Genomic DNA, 18,704 nt, shown 5'->3' on the forward strand with positions numbered 1-18,704 from the left:
GTTTTGTTGCCTAAACCTAACTAAGTAGTTTTGTTGCCTAATCCTAAACAAGTACTTTTGTTGCCTAATCCTTACCAAGTAGTTTTGTTGCCTAAACCTAACTAAGTACTTTGGTTGCCTAATCCTTATTTCCTTAAAATAACTAAGTGCTTTTGTTGCCTAATCCTAACCAAGTAGATCCTTTCCTTAAAATAACTAAGTAGTTTGTTGCCTAATCCTAAAGAAGGTGTTTCATGTGAAGACGCAAGTTTTTTTTTAAAAGACTGTATGCATGTAACGAATGGAAATGCCACGTGTTGCTGGACATTCGTAGGAAAAACATTTTTTTTACGGAAGATACCATACGAACCGTCGTATGAGAATACGTTGAGGTATGTGAGGCCTTGTGACTAATAAACACATCCTAAAACAGGAAACTAACTGGCAGCCTGGAGCATGAATTTAGGATTTATGTCAGACAAAACAGTTCTGTCATATTTTCATTATATTTACTCTTGGTGCGTACGGATTTACAACTTTGTCTTTTAATTAACATGATGTATAAGATCTATCGTAATGCAAGTGATCAGCACACATTCAAGCCCTTTACCAGCAGACACTATCAGAGAGGGAGAGAGCTCCCATGATCTTCACACATGGATGACTTCGAGTTACATGACCTATATAACATGTTACACGCTCCGCTTGCTCCCCGTGTCTCACCCTAATACAGAAGGGCAGCGCATTACAGGTGTGTAAGCCCCCAAAACACACGCACGCACACACACACACACACACACACACACACAAAGAGTCACAAACAAGCCTGCCAGCAGGATTATACATATGTATGCATGATCACAAACACAACCTGTCTCTTTTACCTGCCACAGATCAGGCCCCATAGGACTCATGCACTAGTAGGAATTAGCGTGCTGGTGTACTGTACGCCAGTGGTGCTTATCTGGTGGCTGCAGTTGTGTGTAATTAAAATGAACATCTCAGCAGTTTACAAGGTACGGTTCAGGCTCATTTTGATATGCTGTAACTGGGGTTTTTGATATTGGGTTGTCTCAATGAAATAAAGTTACTGACTCTTGTTTTTGTGTAGGATTTTTCCCTTTTATAGTATGAACTATTAATCTCTTAACAATCCAAGCCACTATTCTATCATTCTATAAAACCTAAGGAACCGATTGATTCCATGAGACATACCATGTCATGTTACCCTGTTGGGAAGAGCGCTAAATAACGCTCCAAAGTTACATTAAGTTTTGGCAAGGAAAAACTGGCCTGGCCATTTTCAAAGGGGTCCCTTGACCTCTGACCTCAAGATATGTGAATGAAATCTGTATCTTATTAGATAAAACACATGTTGACAAACTACATACAATTGGAAAAAAGGTAATAAATCGCAATATATCTTATCACAATACTCAGCGTATCGTAACATTTTTAAAATTGCAATAAGATTGTATCGTGACTTAAGTATGGTGATAATATGGTCTTGTGGGGCCTCTGGTGATTCCCACCCCTAATAACTTGTCAATGCAACACTCTTTATCATTATCTCCCTTTGATTAGGTGGCAGTCTATGACTACATCTGGACAGTGGAGGACTTGTTGGAAGGCTCTGCAGCCCCTAGTGACCTCCCAAGGGAGGGTGCACCCCTACCAGAGCGCGAGACCAGCACCCATGTGGCAGTCTACACCCTGTACCTGAGTGGGCTGAAACAAAGATACAGGCACTTCCTCCGACAACCGGATGGGGCTATCATTGAGGTGGGATATCAAAATGCAATACTTTTACTAATCTATTTTACTGCTGGAAACGTGTGGAACACAAGTTTTGTTTTACAATGTTCAGGGTCAATTCTTTCTTATAATATTGCCTGTGGGATTAAATACAATTGTTTCTGCAATATGAAAGGGTAATTTTAGAAGTACATTGAATTCTCTTATCCATAAATAGCGTTAGATAGAGCACATATCAATGCCAAGGCTGCACAATCCTCTAAATTGGTTGTTTTAATAAAAAAATTATAAAAAAGAAGCTTTAATTTCCATCTGGATCTGCATCAAAATGAGCATGGTGATTGACAACCATGCAGATTTTTTAGAGATCATCTAAATCTCTCGAAGTATTAGGGCTTTGTGCAAGGTCCTTCTCTAACTGGAGTTTACATTTTAAGATAAAGAATAGAAGTGAAGAGAGGAGGACAAACGGGAGGGAGAGGAAAAGGGCGGAGAGATGAGCAAAACACTCCCTCCTTCCCTTTCTCTCTCCTCCCTCTCGGAAGGGGAGGACAGAAATGGATGCAGAAAGTAGTTCCTCACTCTGCTTTTCTGAACAATAAAAAGACAACAGTACAGCTTTGTGGCCTGAAAGGGTGAACAACCATGACAGATTTAAATTTTTTTCCTCGGGTAAAAACCAGATTTGAATTTCGTCTTTTCAAACAGAAAACGACAGGATTTGCCCCGAGAAACAAATCAAGACTTAGTTTGTCGTGTGAATTTAACTTACTACAACTAAGTCAACAAAACTCACCTTTTTTCTGCCTGAAACAACCATTTACAATCCCTACGGTGTAATAAAAATGCCAGCGCCTCGTCCTGTTTGACACTGTGTTAAGACTTATGATGAAATGTAATTTTTGACAGCAAAAAAAAACGCCGCCTCACTGCGTATCGCAACTTTATATTTAGCTCCTCGTCCTTCAAGCCCCCTGCAAGACAGGCGGGTCACAAACACACTGATTCACAGATTGTTGCCTAATTAAAAGTAGTGCTTTTGTGACTCCTGCCGCAGTATAGCGAGAAGTCATTCCTTTCCTCAATCATTCTGTCAGTCGCCCAAGAGCAACCTGGATTGTCCCAACAAAATTAATATTTTGAAGTTTGAATGTCAGAGGAGTGAGGATGGAGGAGGAGGCGGAGGGGGGTTATCTGCGCTAACAATTAGCTCTGAGGCTCTTCTGCGTTCTAATGGTTCTCCGTCATAATTTGAGTGATGGTGAGCTTATGTGAGTAAACACACAGCATGGTATATTTATTACTGGTGTCGCACTGTCTGTGTGTGTGTGTGTGTGTGTGCGCGCGTGTAGCCTCTAGACCTGTGCATAGCAGATGAGACATCTGGGTGGATTGTTCATAGCCAAACAGCACGCACTCATTGACACAGACAAACACACACACACACAGATCTTCACTTCCTGTGGAAAACTCTTATTATGGTATACACAAAAAAACACAAATGCAGATGCCGACATATATTTACCACACCCATAATAACCCCCGACACACAAAATATGATCTCACTGAGAGTAAAAGAATCTCTGCTACTGTGCTGCCATTCTTTAAACTGTGAAGGGAGTTTCATAGAGGCCACCTTAAGTGAAAGATAGGTGTTACTGTCCTTGGAAAACACACACACACACACACACTCTATCTCTCTGTTGCTCTCTTTTCTCACACACACTGTGTCCCTTGGGTGCTGCTGTCTGTTCCTCGCGACTTAACAGGCAGGGACCTCCAGTAGCAAGAGATGCCGATGGCGTCCTCTTTCACCCGCTGGTAGTGGGGAGCGATAACACCGACGCGCAGCATCGCCGAGAGAGCACTATGCCATTCCCCCTTCGCCTCGCAGCGCGGACCCCCACTTTACATATTCAAAACTAATCCTCCCCTGAATATATAGACTGGTTTTATGTATAGAGCAAGATCCAGGAATCACCAAAGGGCATCCCCCAGCACTCGGAAGAACACTTGAGCTGATTTTATTAGCGCTTTATATAATTCTGGCAGCGCTACACGCACACTGCGACAGGGTGCTGTGTACAAACTGGCCTTCAGATGGAAGGTGACAGCTCCTCGGAGAGAAATAACAGCCGAGCAGGCACTTCTACAAAAAATTAAATAGATAAAAAAAAAAAAATATAGAATGAAATAGAAAAAGGCTCTACTAAGAGATGCAGTGACCACAGTAATGCAGAGAAGTTCCCCTTAGATTTATGACATTTTAAAGCAATTTTATGGGTTTTCCTGTATTGGCTTATTACTTTATTCACTTATCCAAATAATAGCCTGTTTTATGGTGATGTGGTTACACTGCTATATATGTTACCACACTAAGTATTATGTAGCATGAATCCTGTTAGAGCAATAAAAAAAATAATTTGTTTTACTTTAAGGCAAATATAGTGAGGTGTATTTGACGTTTCTAGACTGGCTTTATTGCAACATATCATTACATTTGTTTTTAACATTTCAATTTAGAACATTTGTACAAATATATTTTTATCATTATTAGTAGTATCTACAATATATTCATTGTTTTTTATATTCTGTTATGACATCCCGGCGACACTTGACATAGTAGCACGACAGTGACAAAACAGCGTCATCTGACTGTGTTTTAACGTGACTCCATTCTCTTTCCCAGTTAGTTAAAAGCCTAATCCTACTTAAGAAGTCTGTTTCCATTTACTGAGGAAATATTGACGGACGGCTCATTTCCTTTAAAGAGCTCTGTTTTCTCAGGCAGTGTCCTGGACACCAATGCCCCGGAGGACTTGCTCCTCCCTTAGACTAACATGACCATAGCTCCGGGGGCCAGCTGCTCTGCCAAATACCCACAAATTTACATCCAAAATGTGTCTAAACGAACACATTAAAAAGCAAGTCCTGGAAGAAGCGCCCTGAGCTATAGACACTGTTAGACACTGTTTGAACGTAACAGAACAGCGAAGGTGTGTCCTGTTTGATTTGCTGGAGAGTGAGACACCGAGCAAGAGTCATGAGAAACTAAATATTTCCTGTTGTTTATTCAGCCATTATCGAACCGGCAGTGTTGACTGAAAGTTCTTACTTTGCGTGTTGCGTCGTTAGCGAGAAGTAGGAACGGAGCAAATTCTGAGTTGTGGGTGTGTAGTAAAAAATATAACGATAATGAAGTCTTTATTGACTCGCATATTGAATTCTGTTTAAAGAAAGTTAATATTAATGATCCATCATATGCTCTCGTTTCAGCGCGTTGCCCAGGGCAGGTGTTTGTAATATTGACCATGTTGAAGGAATCTTCTCGCTGAATCACAACAATACGAAAAAGTTAAAGCTACGTTCCCATCAGTGTGCTCCAATAAAAGACATTAAAGGTAAAGTGAGGTGTAGCTTTTCAAACACTCATTACCTATAAACAGATGTTCCCCAGCTGCCGACTCGCAAAATGCACTGCTGACAACAACTGTTAGGGCCGAAATTATGCAGGGAAATGCATCTATATAACCTAGGACCTTCAGAGAGGGCCTCATAACCACTCTGTCTGAGGAAACAAGATGGCTGATGAAGAAATTAATGCAGGCAAAGTCATTATCTTCCCTCCTAAAACCACAGTGGGTTTATGTCCCCCTGTGTCGTTTTTTCTCCGGGGCTAGCATTTAAGTGTCGATGGACTTATAAAAAGATAGGACAAGCCAACTGTGCCCCTTTTGTCTCCTTTCCTCCATATGGGAGGCAGCAGCATATGCAAGAACTGGCTCAGCTTCTGTAAAACTTCCATTAAAGATGCACAACTAAGGCTCTGCCAGCTTGAATATTACCTCTCTCCGCAAATTATTTATGGCTCGGAAAAAACGCTGATGATGAGCATCTCCAGCGACTTGTATAAATAAAAACACTTTTCTCGGCAATTTCAGCTGTGCTTTTTTTTTTCTCTCTCTCTCTCTCTCCCTCTCTTTTTGGGGGGGAGGATGTGCTTAACCATTTGTAGAAACAAAAGGTATGCAGTTTATTCACACAGTGAGGTTTTAACTGTATCGCATTTAATTATGTTAACCTCAGCAGGGAGGACTGTGTTGTATTATGCATGGTTTGTATAATTAAGGAGACGACGTCCCCTTATAGTTTGTAGATTTTTATAATAACAGCGACAAAGCCGATGATAATAATGACAGATGATGATGATCAGAGAGAAATGGAAGGCACCTCATCATCATGATAATCTCTCATTAACAAGGAGCCTTTGTCTCGTCTTTGCATGACTCAGCCCGCCGTCCGTCTGCAACACGACGACGACTCTTCGCCGGACCAATATTGACCTAATTTAGCATGCAGAGAATATGAAGAAGTTAACCTTTGGAAGAAAAAAAAAAAAAAACACCTTGCAGCAACATTAATTGACAAACCGCATCAATTCTCCCTCCTACCCCTCTTTTGTAATTACTCTGCCGCACGTTTGATTGCCGCTGCGGAGCTGAGGACCCACGCTTCATTTGCCGTGAGGTCATCGGCAGCCCTCAGAAATATGAATATGATTTATACAGGAAGTGAGTGTGCTCTGTATGCTGTGTGTGTGTGTGCTGTCTTTTTCTGCATGTGGTGTGTGTGGCTATGAGAGACAGAGAGGGAGGGAGAGAGAGAGAGTGGGGGGGGGGGGGGGGGGGGGATGTCCTTGGCTTCATACTGTATGTTGCATGAGGAGATTAATGCCTCCCTGGCAGCCATATCTGCTTAGCAGGAGGACTTCTCCAAAGTACACCGCATGTAATTATCTGGCAAGTTTATACTAGTTTTAGATAAAGAAGCGCTCTGTGGCACATTTTTTCAAGTTTGCTCAATTGCTGCTCCATCTGTGTAATTTGCAACTTTAGAAAAGTGCCGGCCTACCTTTTGACTACTTGATGCTGTTATGAAATATAGAGCTGAAGATGTGAAAGAATGCAGATGTCGTTTTGACTTAACCCATCATTGTATTACATTTCTGGTAATTATTCTAGATTATTACTTGAATGTATTTTCTTCATATATTTACGGTAAGTTTTTAGACAAATTTACAGTCTATCATTTCAGCGTGGCTTATACCAGTGAGATTTAAGTTGCATTTCATATGACGGTACATAAGTAGGCCAACCCAGAGTTGTGAGAGCTGTTTCCCCTCTGGGACTGGAGGTAGTGTGTCATATAAAGTCTCCATTTCTGCTTTTCCTCCAAGTTCACTCTTAAGCACCAGGACAGAGGTAGAGACTATGCATGACAACACTACTCGGCAGGGCCTCGAGGAAAAATAGCAGTTCTCCTGCCAATCTCAGTCACTGTCATCCAAGTTCAACCTGTACTTTGAGACGCTTGATGCATAATGGCCCCTGGGGTCTCCTGAAACAGTTGTCGCGCTGCTCATTTGTTGTCGAGTTTTGCCGTTCATGTTGCCTTTTGCTGACTCTTTTTTTCTGAAGGTGATTGGTGACATGGAAGGGGTGGACAATGCGACCAGGATGGCGCCCAGCCCGGGTCAGGGCTCTGCCAATCAGAGAGAGGGCAAGGAAGGCGCGGTCGCTCCGCACCAGCTGCGGAAACGGAAGAAGCTATTTGCGCGTGAGTGTTGCATTTTGAGAGCACGCAAAGTACACATTCAGTCACCTAATCTCACACACACACACACACACATGACCCTCTTAACTGTGCAAACTTTTTTCCCTACCTGCTGTTTGCTTAGCAGAATTTGCACAGTTTCACCGGGTGTTTCGTTCCCTCAGGGTCCCATCGTGTCGAACCGGTAGGAGGAAGCGGGTGTGGCTCCAGTTTTGCACTGCAAGACCTCAACCAATGACGTCAAAGCAAAGAAAGAGAAAGTTGGACCCTAAACTAATGTAAGTCATCTCATCAACCGTCTGTTTGACTTGAAGTCTCCGCAACATACCGCAGTCATTGTTATATTCTAACAATTTGTGCTCTTTGAATAGTTCCGGAATTCAAATATCAAAACACGGAATTTTTCTCAATTGTAAGCAGCTCAACACGGATTCAAATCATGCTAAATCAATAGCTTTTTTTCAGTAGTAAAGCATGCGTATATGCGCTGTATATTTGTGTAGCTCTTCCTGGGTGCTACATCTTTTAACGACGCTCGATATAGTCAAAAGTCGACTCATCAGAATAACAGCAACCAAAGACAGCATTACAAATGATGCCGTTCTCGCATCTCTCGGCAAGTAAACATAAGTAGTATATGCAAACTATTTGTAACCTAATAAACAATGTTCAGCAACACTTCTAATGAATGCGGGTCGTTAGGTGTTGAGCGCTGCCTCAACACAATGAGAAATGAAGATTCTAAAAGTCACTAATCAGAACACAGAGTGATAAAATATCAATATTGGCCTCACATTAAGCAGGATAATATTCAGGCCAGCTTGATTTGTATTGAATATGTGTCTGCTAGCCGGTGCTCAGTGTAATGAAGTGGCTCACAAATCAGGCCGTAATGGCTGCCTACTTACACATATTGCTTAATTAAAGGTTGTGAGCTTATTAGCATGTGTCTCTGGCGCAGGGCGCGGGGAGATGGGAATCGGGGCTGATGTCGTTGAGGGCCGGGCTTTAAAGGTTTTATAGATAGCTAACCTATCATACTAAAGCCGTAGACCCCCCCCTCTAAAATCGTATCTTAATAACCTGTCATTTTCATTGACGATGATTCGCCTTTATGGGCAGCCATTACAGATCAACTTCTGGGTCTTGTTGGATGGCGATAGCGGGCCATTTCGTGCCCGTCATTATCAGGAACACACCTTACTTTGGCCTTGAAGTTGCTGCTCACCTCCATGTTTAAACCATCACAGTCATGGCCCGGGGGGGCGTGGTGCACACTGCATATGGACACACATTCTCACACACACGCACACACATACACACATTTAACGCTTCTGTTTCTGATCCTCAGAGCTCTGATAGAGACACGGACCTTTCGAGAATAAACATTTTAACCCTCTGAGACCCACAATAGACCTTTTTTTTGTCTTTTTTAGGAGGGTACAGGGGGGTCTTTAGGGGGAGATAGCAGGTCAGCAGTATATATCACATAGAAGTGGTGCACATCATCTGAAAGCTGGGAACCTGAAGATTAATTTGAGATGCAGCTCAGCACTGTGTGTCAAGTTGTTCTAGTCATAAATGAGAAATATTTTTACAACATATTTTACAATTACAGCATATTTTATTACATTACAGTACAATACATTACAATTCAATGCATTAATTAATTAATTAATTAATTAAAATAAACTGTGAAAGTGTATAAGGGCTTAGAACATTGTGCTGGAAGTATATGATGGTCATTCCCATGCTCTATTATGTCTCATAAATTGTTGCAGCAATTTTTGGGATGATACCATTTGTTACACAGATTTGGATGCTAAATCTAACCATTTTTTACCACTCAATAATTGAAATAAATGATCACAAATCCCTCTAAAATACCACATTAAGACACCAAGACCCTGAGGAACACCATAGAAAAAGTCAAGCTGTTTTGACATTTTGATATTTCTGCAAGAATGGCATTTTTCAACGATTGGATGGCGAGCACTTCTGTTCTGGAAGCTGCTCAGAAACCCCCTTTTATTGTCAATGTACCTAGGAAAGCCATCCATCCCCTGAATGCTCTAAGTATCTAGTTTGTGGTTGTAAAGTTTCATGCATGCATAGTTTCAAATGATATCTGTACCTTCACTCTAGCTCTGAACCTGCTACAGCCTCTGAAATACAGTAAAGTCAGTCTGGATACATGGAACATTCTTAAATGTATCAGTCCATCTGCGATACAAAATGAGGCAAGCAAAACACATAAAGTGAATTCATTGATTGTTTATCCCCACTGTGTGCAAACGCTCAGCACATAATGACATTTTTGTTTAATTCTGTGTATTTCCAGCATTGGCAGGATGTGTTAAGACTCTCGCGTTGCATCCTGCCCTTCTGTCTGCCTTTGACACTAGCCAGAACCTATAGAGCTAATGCGCTCCAATTAGAGATCACTCCATTAACAGTGACAGTGCTACACCCCCCAATTCAATCAGCCCCCTAATGAACATTAAGCAGAGACGCTGCCTCTCAGAGATGACAGGGAAGCTCTCTTCTCTCCCCGTTTGTCCTACTTTACTACCTCGCTATATTTTTCTATCCTTTTACTTTCCCTTCTTTAATAGTGCAGTATATGTGCAACATGATGTTGGTCTCAGTAGCAAAATCAACACAGCTAAAAAACATAAATATCGCTCTGCTCTATGTATCTGTTTTGATATGTTAATACTTTTATATAAATCTATATTTTTGATGATTTTTTCTATCCTCCTGCTTTTTTCTCTCGTGTGATGTTTTCTCACCAACTTTTCAGTTCATCATCATCAAAACAATGCCCTCTGCAATAATCTCCAACTGGGGGCGCAAGGTGCAGATACAGCGGGGGTAAAGGTATTTCAATGGTTCAAATATTTGATTGTTAATGACAAACACCATTTCACCACAATTTAAATTTCAAATTGATCCCTGGGAGCAATTATTTCTGGGGGAAGAGAAACACGCCGCTAGGTCTCCGCTCCACACATTTGCTGATTTAAGTTAAAAGAAAAAACCTTTTTGCAGAGCTATCATAAGGGAGCTGCAACTTTTTGAAGTGAGTGCCTGCATCTGCTTAGAGCCAACCCCAACCTGGGGATGTTGCTGGAGAGTGAGAAAAAAGAGAGGGGGGGGGGGGAAATAAAACATAAAAAGAAAAAAATAACACTTTGTCTAATTCTATATTTATGTAGCCCTCAGCTTGAGGTGTTCACATAAAACAGTTTGTATTCAGAAGTGCTGCGGTGATCGTTATGCGGCACGTTGAGATCGGCAACTCTTCTGGCGCGGTTGGCGGGTGCAGCTCAGCCTGATTCATTTGAATTAAAGTTACCAACTAAATAAAAGGGATTCAAATTCCCACTTTTTGCTGCTTTGTTTTTTTTTTCTTTTCAAACCTTTTTTTTTTTAAGGCATCCAATAACGCATTTCTTTTGATGAAGAACTTTGTACATTTACTGTCTTACTGCATACATTTTCTATTTACCCAACTTCATTTATGGCACCTTTTTGTTTGATGTCGAAATGTAATTATGTCTGGTACGGAGTGGAAGAGCTGATGCTTTTTTAATCAGAGAAGACCTACAGACTAATATCCATCAGAGACGTCTGACAACATTCAGCTTAAATGTATGTTCACAAGACTTCTCGTATAAATCATATTCATTTTTCTGAAGAAATCAGAGCATATCATGTAATATCATTCAACCTCTGGTTTTACATACATTTAAAAATGTGTAAAAAAAAAGATGCTAACTTAACTTTGCACTGTAAATGTTCATTATAACATATTTTATTTTAATAATTTATACAAAGAAAAACTCACCTCCGCTTTGAGATTAAAGCCAGTTACACGAAAGAGCCGGTTTCATCAGTTCAGCAACACATGACATGAATTTTAGTTGGCCCCGACTACGCGTAACCTGCAACACCAGTGTTAACGGTGGCATTTATGTCACTGTGGTAGAAACAATAATATGCAAAACAGATATACATTCCAGACCTCTGTCAGGTTTCCCTGCCCGAGCTGTATTCTTCTCCACTGACCCCGAACATGATTTCCTGGTGCTTAAGCCGTGGAAAACACACACGGTTCGGGGTGTGTGCGGAGATGTCAACATCGTGCCATATTTCTGTGGCATCTGGATAGATCATGTGCCTCTCTGCACACATATTTATTTATTTCTCCTCTTCCAGAGCGGTGTCAGGGAGGCAGATGTCCTGCTCACAGGAAAAAAATAATTTGCGGTGGAAAAAAAAAAAAAGGGGAAGGGGAGGTGGAGGGGGAAAAATATATGAATATGCAAATCTTGTCACAGTGTGGAACCTTGTAATGAGTGGGAAATGTTGTCGCCATCTTTCATTATGCAGAGGTCATTGCTTAATGCCAGGCAGCTGGGCCCAGCTTCTTCTCTCTGCGCTCCCCACCCCTCACAACCCCCCCAACCTCTCCTGTCATCTCACAGCAACTTGAACCAAACTACAGCCTGGCACGAAGCAACACCGAGGTCACATGCACATGCACACACTCACACACACACACACAAAACACCTGCATATTGCTGTTGAAAGAAAAACCTCCAGTTTTGTTGATTCTTTTTGTCACTTCACCGAAAGGATTAAGACGATTCTTGAAAGACACTGGATAAATAGAAAATACACCTGTCTTAGCTGTAATGTAAATATATACTACACACATCACTAGTCGTAGAATGCATGTTGTGTTCAGGAGCACTTTAAGCATATAAAACCTCACTGACTCTGAGAAAATGCAAAGCGAGAGGTAGAACTTGGATGGATGGTTGTGTGGGAGGGTTTTTTTTTTTGTTGAAAGTTCAAAAGTAGGCACAGCCATCACATTGTAGTTGTTGTTGTTACTTTCCTTTTGATCAGCCCTGTTCGCGTCTTACAGATTGCTGAGACAGCTCCGCTGCTGTTCTGTCTCCTCTCGCAACAGCTTTCCTGAAATTTCCGCTGGCGTCTGCCCGACATTGAGCTATGGGGCTAATCATTAGGTAAACCCGTCTCCCTCTCTCTCGCGCGCTCTTCAAATAATCCCGGGTTTGAATGCTAAAAGTGTAATGAACTTCACGGTTCATTGTGTCTGACATTGCTTAATTAATGGGTGCATTTAAAGTACATAGGGCCCCAGTAATTGATTTATATGCATGATTTGCACATACAGCTGTTGGTTCCTGTAGGAGACTCATCACTCAAAAAGTGGCGGTGCCGATGATAGGCTGGCTAGGTGATACCAGGATGTTCTGCTGGCCAATCCAGCCCTGAGAAAACGAGACCAGTTTATATGTTCGCATATATTCCTTTGGGATTAATTTACAATTTTGACTTGGGCATTTTGACACCACATTTTGAACCAAACACTTATAATAGACTCAACCCGGCATCATTTTGATATGGGAACCTTTTGCGTCCTGTAGCATAATTGAATGAAAATGACAAAATATAGTTGAGAGCCTATTTTCATTATAGGCGACACCTGATGATGAGGGTTGGGCACAGTTAGTTTCCTGCCACACAGAGGAATTAAACCTCCTTACGCCAGCACAGTCTCTCTTTCTATCTGCCTGGTCGCTTTCCACATAGCTTGTTTTACCGCACCTGCCAGGACCGAGCTGCGTACAGGCATCACCAACAAGAATGCCAAAGCAAGTCCATGGATCTGTGACCTAAACACATTATGCACTGGGCATATCGTGGGTTTCAATCTGGCTTGAAAACACACATTCCTCCTCCTGAATGAATGCTCTTTATTTGGTTTATTCATAGAACAGAAAACACTGTGTGCAGCTCTGTTGCTCATGCGTTGTGCAAGGTGCTGGAGAGCCAAAACAGTGGCTCTATGCTACTGCAACCATGCATCCAACCAACTGTAACTAGACACAGTGTGACATTATCATGATGCAGGTTGCTTTGGCTGAAGACATTCTGGATTATATAGTCAGCGAATAAACTCTTTGAAACTCTCTAGACTTAATCTGTTAATGAATCAAGTGAGAAAAGAGTTGTGTACAGTCTTTGTATTGATTATTGCTTATGTTTAATGGCTCTATAATTGGATGGTGGTGATTTATGTAGATACTGGAACTATAGGTTGCATCTAAAGTGGCAACTTTACTTTGTCGCATATCAGGAAGGCCAGGCATACTACAGTGTTGACACAAAGTACCTATAGTTGTAAACATCAGAGCCTTGGATATTATGCGTTCTGTTAAAGATAGGGTTGGTAGTGTTGTTCAAATAATTTTTTTTGTTATATTTGTTGAAATTCTCAATACATCCCGACAGCAATCAATAAATCAAATGCCTGTCAAATCATTTTATTCGGCCAGAATGGAATGATTGGACGGGCTACCTGTCTGTCTACCTACCTGCGCGTCACCGGAGTCTGACAGCTGTGAATACTGAACCAGCCATGGTTTTGTTTACGTTCATTGTGATAATTCTGGGGGAGTATAGGACTGTCAGTTTTTCCGACGTGGCAACTTTCTCTCTAGATTTAGGGACTTTTGGAGCTAGTGCTGCTAGCTACTTTCATTGGAAAAGAGTTGGTAACACTGTGCCGGCTTTTTTCAGTTGGATCATTTTTAAACTCCGGTGTACTCTTGCTAGTTTCTCAGCATTACCAACCCTACCGTTAACATAAGTCATATTAAATCATCACTTCATCTAAATGACAGTCACTAGTTTTTGTTTTATTTGCTGCAAATAGTTTTCACTCAAAGTATTTTCTACCAAAGATATAGTCCTGTATTATGATCAGTGTTGTGCTGTGAGCACCACAAATTAAATGCCATGCCCCTCTAGTGTTGTATTGGGGTGGCATGGGGAAAAAAAAGGTGGATATCTATAAATCTGGGCCGATAAAAACTAAATTATCTGCCTGATGAGATATGTTCTGGTAGATGTAAGAGGGGGAAATATGCTTTTTTTGACATTTGGGTGAACAGACCCTTTAAAGCACCAATCCAATGGCAATTACATTGTAGACCTAATTATAGTTGAAAGCTGAGCCACCACCTTTGCAGTGTTAGCATTTAGCCTTCATTGACCGTGGCCTTTATGCTTAGTCCAGGCATACTCGGTGTGGTTATAATTATTGTTTTCTGTGGAGATCTGGAGGTCGCTGGCCCCTAACCATTATTTGGTTTTGGACAGACCCTCTGTGGAGCTCAGATCAATCTCTCACCTAGAGAACATTCTAGCATATTTCTATCACCAGCATATTGATTTTTCCATGAGCAGGCCCCTGTTGTGTGTGTGAGGTGTTTTCATGCACGGCACATAAGGGGATGCAGCCTGCAGCGTGCGCAAACACACGCTCGCATACTCTGTACATGGGGCCGACACAAACAAACAGACACGTACACAGTGTGCACACACACACACACACGCATGCTTTTTCATTTATTCATTTCTGTAGACACCCATAGGCATTTCTGTGTGTAAAATGCACGCATCGGCATATTTAGTGGCTTTAGATCTCAAACACACACTCTCACACACACACACACACACACACACACACACACTCCTTGTTAAAGCAGACACCAAGTGAACCATGTCCTCTCTGGGGCCAAGTGTCTCACTTTCTTTATTACACACACTAATCAATACAGACTGGCCCGGCGTTGAGGCCTGCCATCGTTCCATCTTTCCTCTGCGGCCTCCTTCTCTCCCTCCTCATCCCTCCGTCCCATCACTCATCTCTCCCATTCCTCCCTTTCCTTTCATTCATCCACCCCTCTGTCTCTCCAGCCCTGAATTCAATCCATCCGTCCGTCTGTCCATGCATCCATCATCTTCTATCCCGTCACCTTACACTCCAACCATCACTCTGTACATATGATTGTTTTGGTCCTTGACATCTCTTTGAATCAGAGGGAAAAGAGAGCTAAAGAAAGGGGATAAAAGAGGGAGAGAGAGTGTGTGTGTGTGTGTGAGAGAGAGAGAGAGAGGCAGCGTCATTGTCATCTATAACATGGCCGGACAGGGGAGGGTGATTTGGATTTAAATAATGTATTAGATTTTCAGAGCTACCATCCACAATGCCTCACACCACTATGAAACATAATAACTTAAAGGTACGCACGTGTGTGTGTGTGTGTGTGTGTGTGTGTGTGTGTATGTGTGTCTGCGTGTGTGCGTGCGTGTGTGTGTTTGTGTGTGTGAAGGTGAAAGAAAGAAAAAGAGAGAGAGAGGCATACTACATGAAATTGCACGTCTTTTAGATGCAAATTGAGTTGCGTGTAAAATGGTTTGATGCAGACTGATCGGGTCAAATTGTATTCCCGCTGTTGTTTGGCAATAAAGAAAAGAGTATTTTATTGTCCAAGTGTGTTACAAACACACACAGAGTCAGGCTGCAGAGTGGAATTGGAGCTGAGGGCTTTGGCACCGGTGCTTTGAGACAAAAGAGGAGGCCGGGGCGAAGCGGGAGGGGCGATAAGAGATTGTGCTGGAATTTGTCTAAAGCCAATAATCATTCTGGTGCAGAAGAGGAGTACTATATCAGAGCGCCAAATCAATATCACATTACTTTGAGTATGGGAGTATATACAAGACTCATCAAATTGATTATTTTTGATGCTACAATGGCAGTTTCATTTGCCGGGGCCCTCGACAACAACTACTGTTCAATTACCGGGGCTGTGTGTGGATTGAAAAAAAAAAAAAAAGAAAAAGAAATACAACAAGACAAATGGATATTTATTTGACTAAAATAAAGCCTTGCCTGGAATAGAAATGAGGAATGGTATGTCACAGTCAAGCTCTGGTTAAAAGATGACTTGTTTCATCGGACATTGAAATTTCATGAATATATTTTCCGAGGGCCCTGGAAAAACAGAATTCATCATGAAGTTTGTACAGGCCATAATGTCACAGCGGAGATTAGTCAATTTCCTAATGTGTTGTGCATGTAAGTGTGGCATTGTTAAGCATATGCTCCCCCTGACGTGGTGGTTGTAGACAGACGGCTGTGGCTTATGTTGTTTCACAAAACGTGTAGTTTGGACCTCTTTTAAAAGCATTTAGAGCCGTGATTAAAACTGCATATGTTATGTTTTAAAGGGATAGTTTGGGTGTTTTGAAGTTGTATGAGGTACTTATCCATAGTTAGTGTATTAACGTAGATGGTGGTCGGCGTGCCCCCAGTTTGGAGAAACAGACAGGAGTACAAATTCTTCTCCATGCTGATGTTTTTACACGTAATCTTACAAAAACTGAATATCTATATCAAGCAAGGAATGTTTTTTTAAGTCATCTTAAAGGGACTGTATGTAAGTTTTTACACATATAAATGTTTTTAATCGTTTTCATTGCCAATGTGTGAACAGGTTGGAACTAGGGCTGTCAATGGATTCAAATATTTAATCGCAATTAATCGCATGTTTGTCCATGATTAATCGCGATTAATTGCAGATTAATTAACATTTTTTATCTGTTCAAAATGTACCTTAAAAGAAGATTTTTCAAGTATTTAAGACTCATCAAGATGTGAGTGGGCAAATATGCTGCTTTATGCAAATGTATGTATATATTTATTATTGGAAACCAATTAACAACACAAAACAATGACAAATATTGTCCAGAAACCCTCACAGGTACTGCATTTAGCATAAAACAATATGCTCAAATTATAACATGGCAAACTCAAGCTCAACAGGCAACAACAGCTGTCAGTGTGTCAGTGTGCTGACTTGACTTTGACTTGCCCGAAACTGCATGAGATTATCATAAAGTGGGCATGTCGGTAAAGGGGAGACTCGTGAGTACCCATAGAACCCATTTTCATTCCCATATCTTGAGGTCAGACGTTAAGGGACCCCTTTGAAATGGCCATGACAGTTTTTCTTTCCCAAAATGTAGCGTAAGTTTGGAGCGTTATTTAACTTCTTTCGGGACAAGCTAGTATGACATGGTTGGTACCAATGGATTCGTTGGGTTTTCTAGTTTCATATGATGCCAGTATATTTAGAACTGAGCCCGCTACAACCTCCAAAAGATCAATTGCGTTAACATGTTAATGAAATTAGTGGTGTTAAAATGTCTTTGTATCAAAACGTTATTATCACATTAACTTTGACAGCCCTATTTGTAACCTTCCTTTCCTCTATCAGCTTGTAGACTGCTTTTAATGTGAAAAATGCGGGACGATTTTTATGGGAAAATCCAACGGGTTTGACATCATACGCGCTTGCAAGTGGCTTTATGCTCTTCAGCTCCGCTACAGGGTTAACAGTGTGCCATCTTAGCTAATGTTCGGTTAGAAATGGAGCCCGCTAACGCCAACAAACAACCAGCAGTCACCACAGCACAGATTCCAACACAAACTCCACGGAAGAACAAAAATATTAAAGTTATAGTGAAGCCCGTCTTGCAAAACAGAAATTTGACCGACGTCGGGGGGGGAAAACTAGGATCAACATCGGCCGGACCTTTGATTCATGGAGGGACCTTCGTTTGGTAATCTAACATTACTGCCCAGCATGTGAAATACATAGTGATATTGTCGTTTTGGTCGTTTTGACCAATACTTACTCACATACGTAGTACAAGCACAAGCGTGAGCAGCAGGAGACTTAACGGCCACAGGTGTCACTGTTAACAAGCAATACCTGATTCTTACATAGAGCCCCTTTAACAAAGTAAAGAAATACAAATGCATCAAATTCCCTGTTTCATCCCCCAATTCAAACTCTTTCTGTTCAGTTTGCGCCCTAAAAAGTTATCTCCTTAAGTAACATCAGTCCAACTGTTGCTAAGAACGGCCTCCACCAATGAACTCCTTCTTCTCCTAATGGCTCCAAGTCTTCAATATGGGGCCATCAGGAGAGACAAGGCACAGCGGCTCCTTGGATGATTAAAAAGTCATTTCCTTAACTGTCCTCCCAGGATTTGCGAGCATTTTTTTTTTTTTTTTGTAAGAAAACATTAAATTGCTCCAATCAAGCATAAACGTCTCCTGCTTGTGGTGTAATTTGTACTGCTGTTCGCGTGGTGGGCGCTTATTTGTCATCCTTTTCCTTTGGCGCTTTTCCCAACCGCCTTGATCAACAATTAATGGTTGAAATTGCTTCCTTGTTACTTATGGCTGTGGAGACAGATGCGGCAAAGGAAAAAAAAAAAAGATAGTTTAATTGAACAGCAGAAATGTGTTAAGATCGGTTCAACTTTATTCATACAGTATTGAACTCGTTCCTACTTGTCCTTTTACTTTGGCTTTCTCATAGTTTTGCAGTGCGCTCTACCAGCATGATACATTCGGTTATTACAGAAATACAGCATCACAACAGCAGTAGCCCACTTTCTTT

General features: G+C 41.4%; 1 protein-coding gene across 1 annotated transcript in view; it reads left to right on the top strand.

Moving 5' to 3' along the window:
* Positions 1-7,625, top strand: part of ofcc1 (orofacial cleft 1 candidate 1) — an 88,875-nt gene extending 81,250 nt beyond the window's left edge. Inside the window, exons 21-23 of the mRNA XM_037757599.1 lie at positions 1,564-1,761; positions 7,212-7,350; positions 7,512-7,625. Of these exons, the coding sequence (XP_037613527.1) occupies positions 1,564-1,761; positions 7,212-7,350; positions 7,512-7,585 (411 nt within the window). The 3' untranslated portion in view covers positions 7,586-7,625. The remainder of the gene's footprint in view (positions 1-1,563; positions 1,762-7,211; positions 7,351-7,511) is intronic.
* The last annotated feature ends 11,079 nt before the right edge of the window (positions 7,626-18,704 follow it).

The sequence above is a fragment of the Sebastes umbrosus genome, chromosome 21 (genome assembly GCF_015220745.1).
Source record: "Sebastes umbrosus isolate fSebUmb1 chromosome 21, fSebUmb1.pri, whole genome shotgun sequence".
In the NCBI taxonomy this organism is placed as follows: domain Eukaryota; kingdom Metazoa; phylum Chordata; class Actinopteri; order Perciformes; family Sebastidae; genus Sebastes; species Sebastes umbrosus.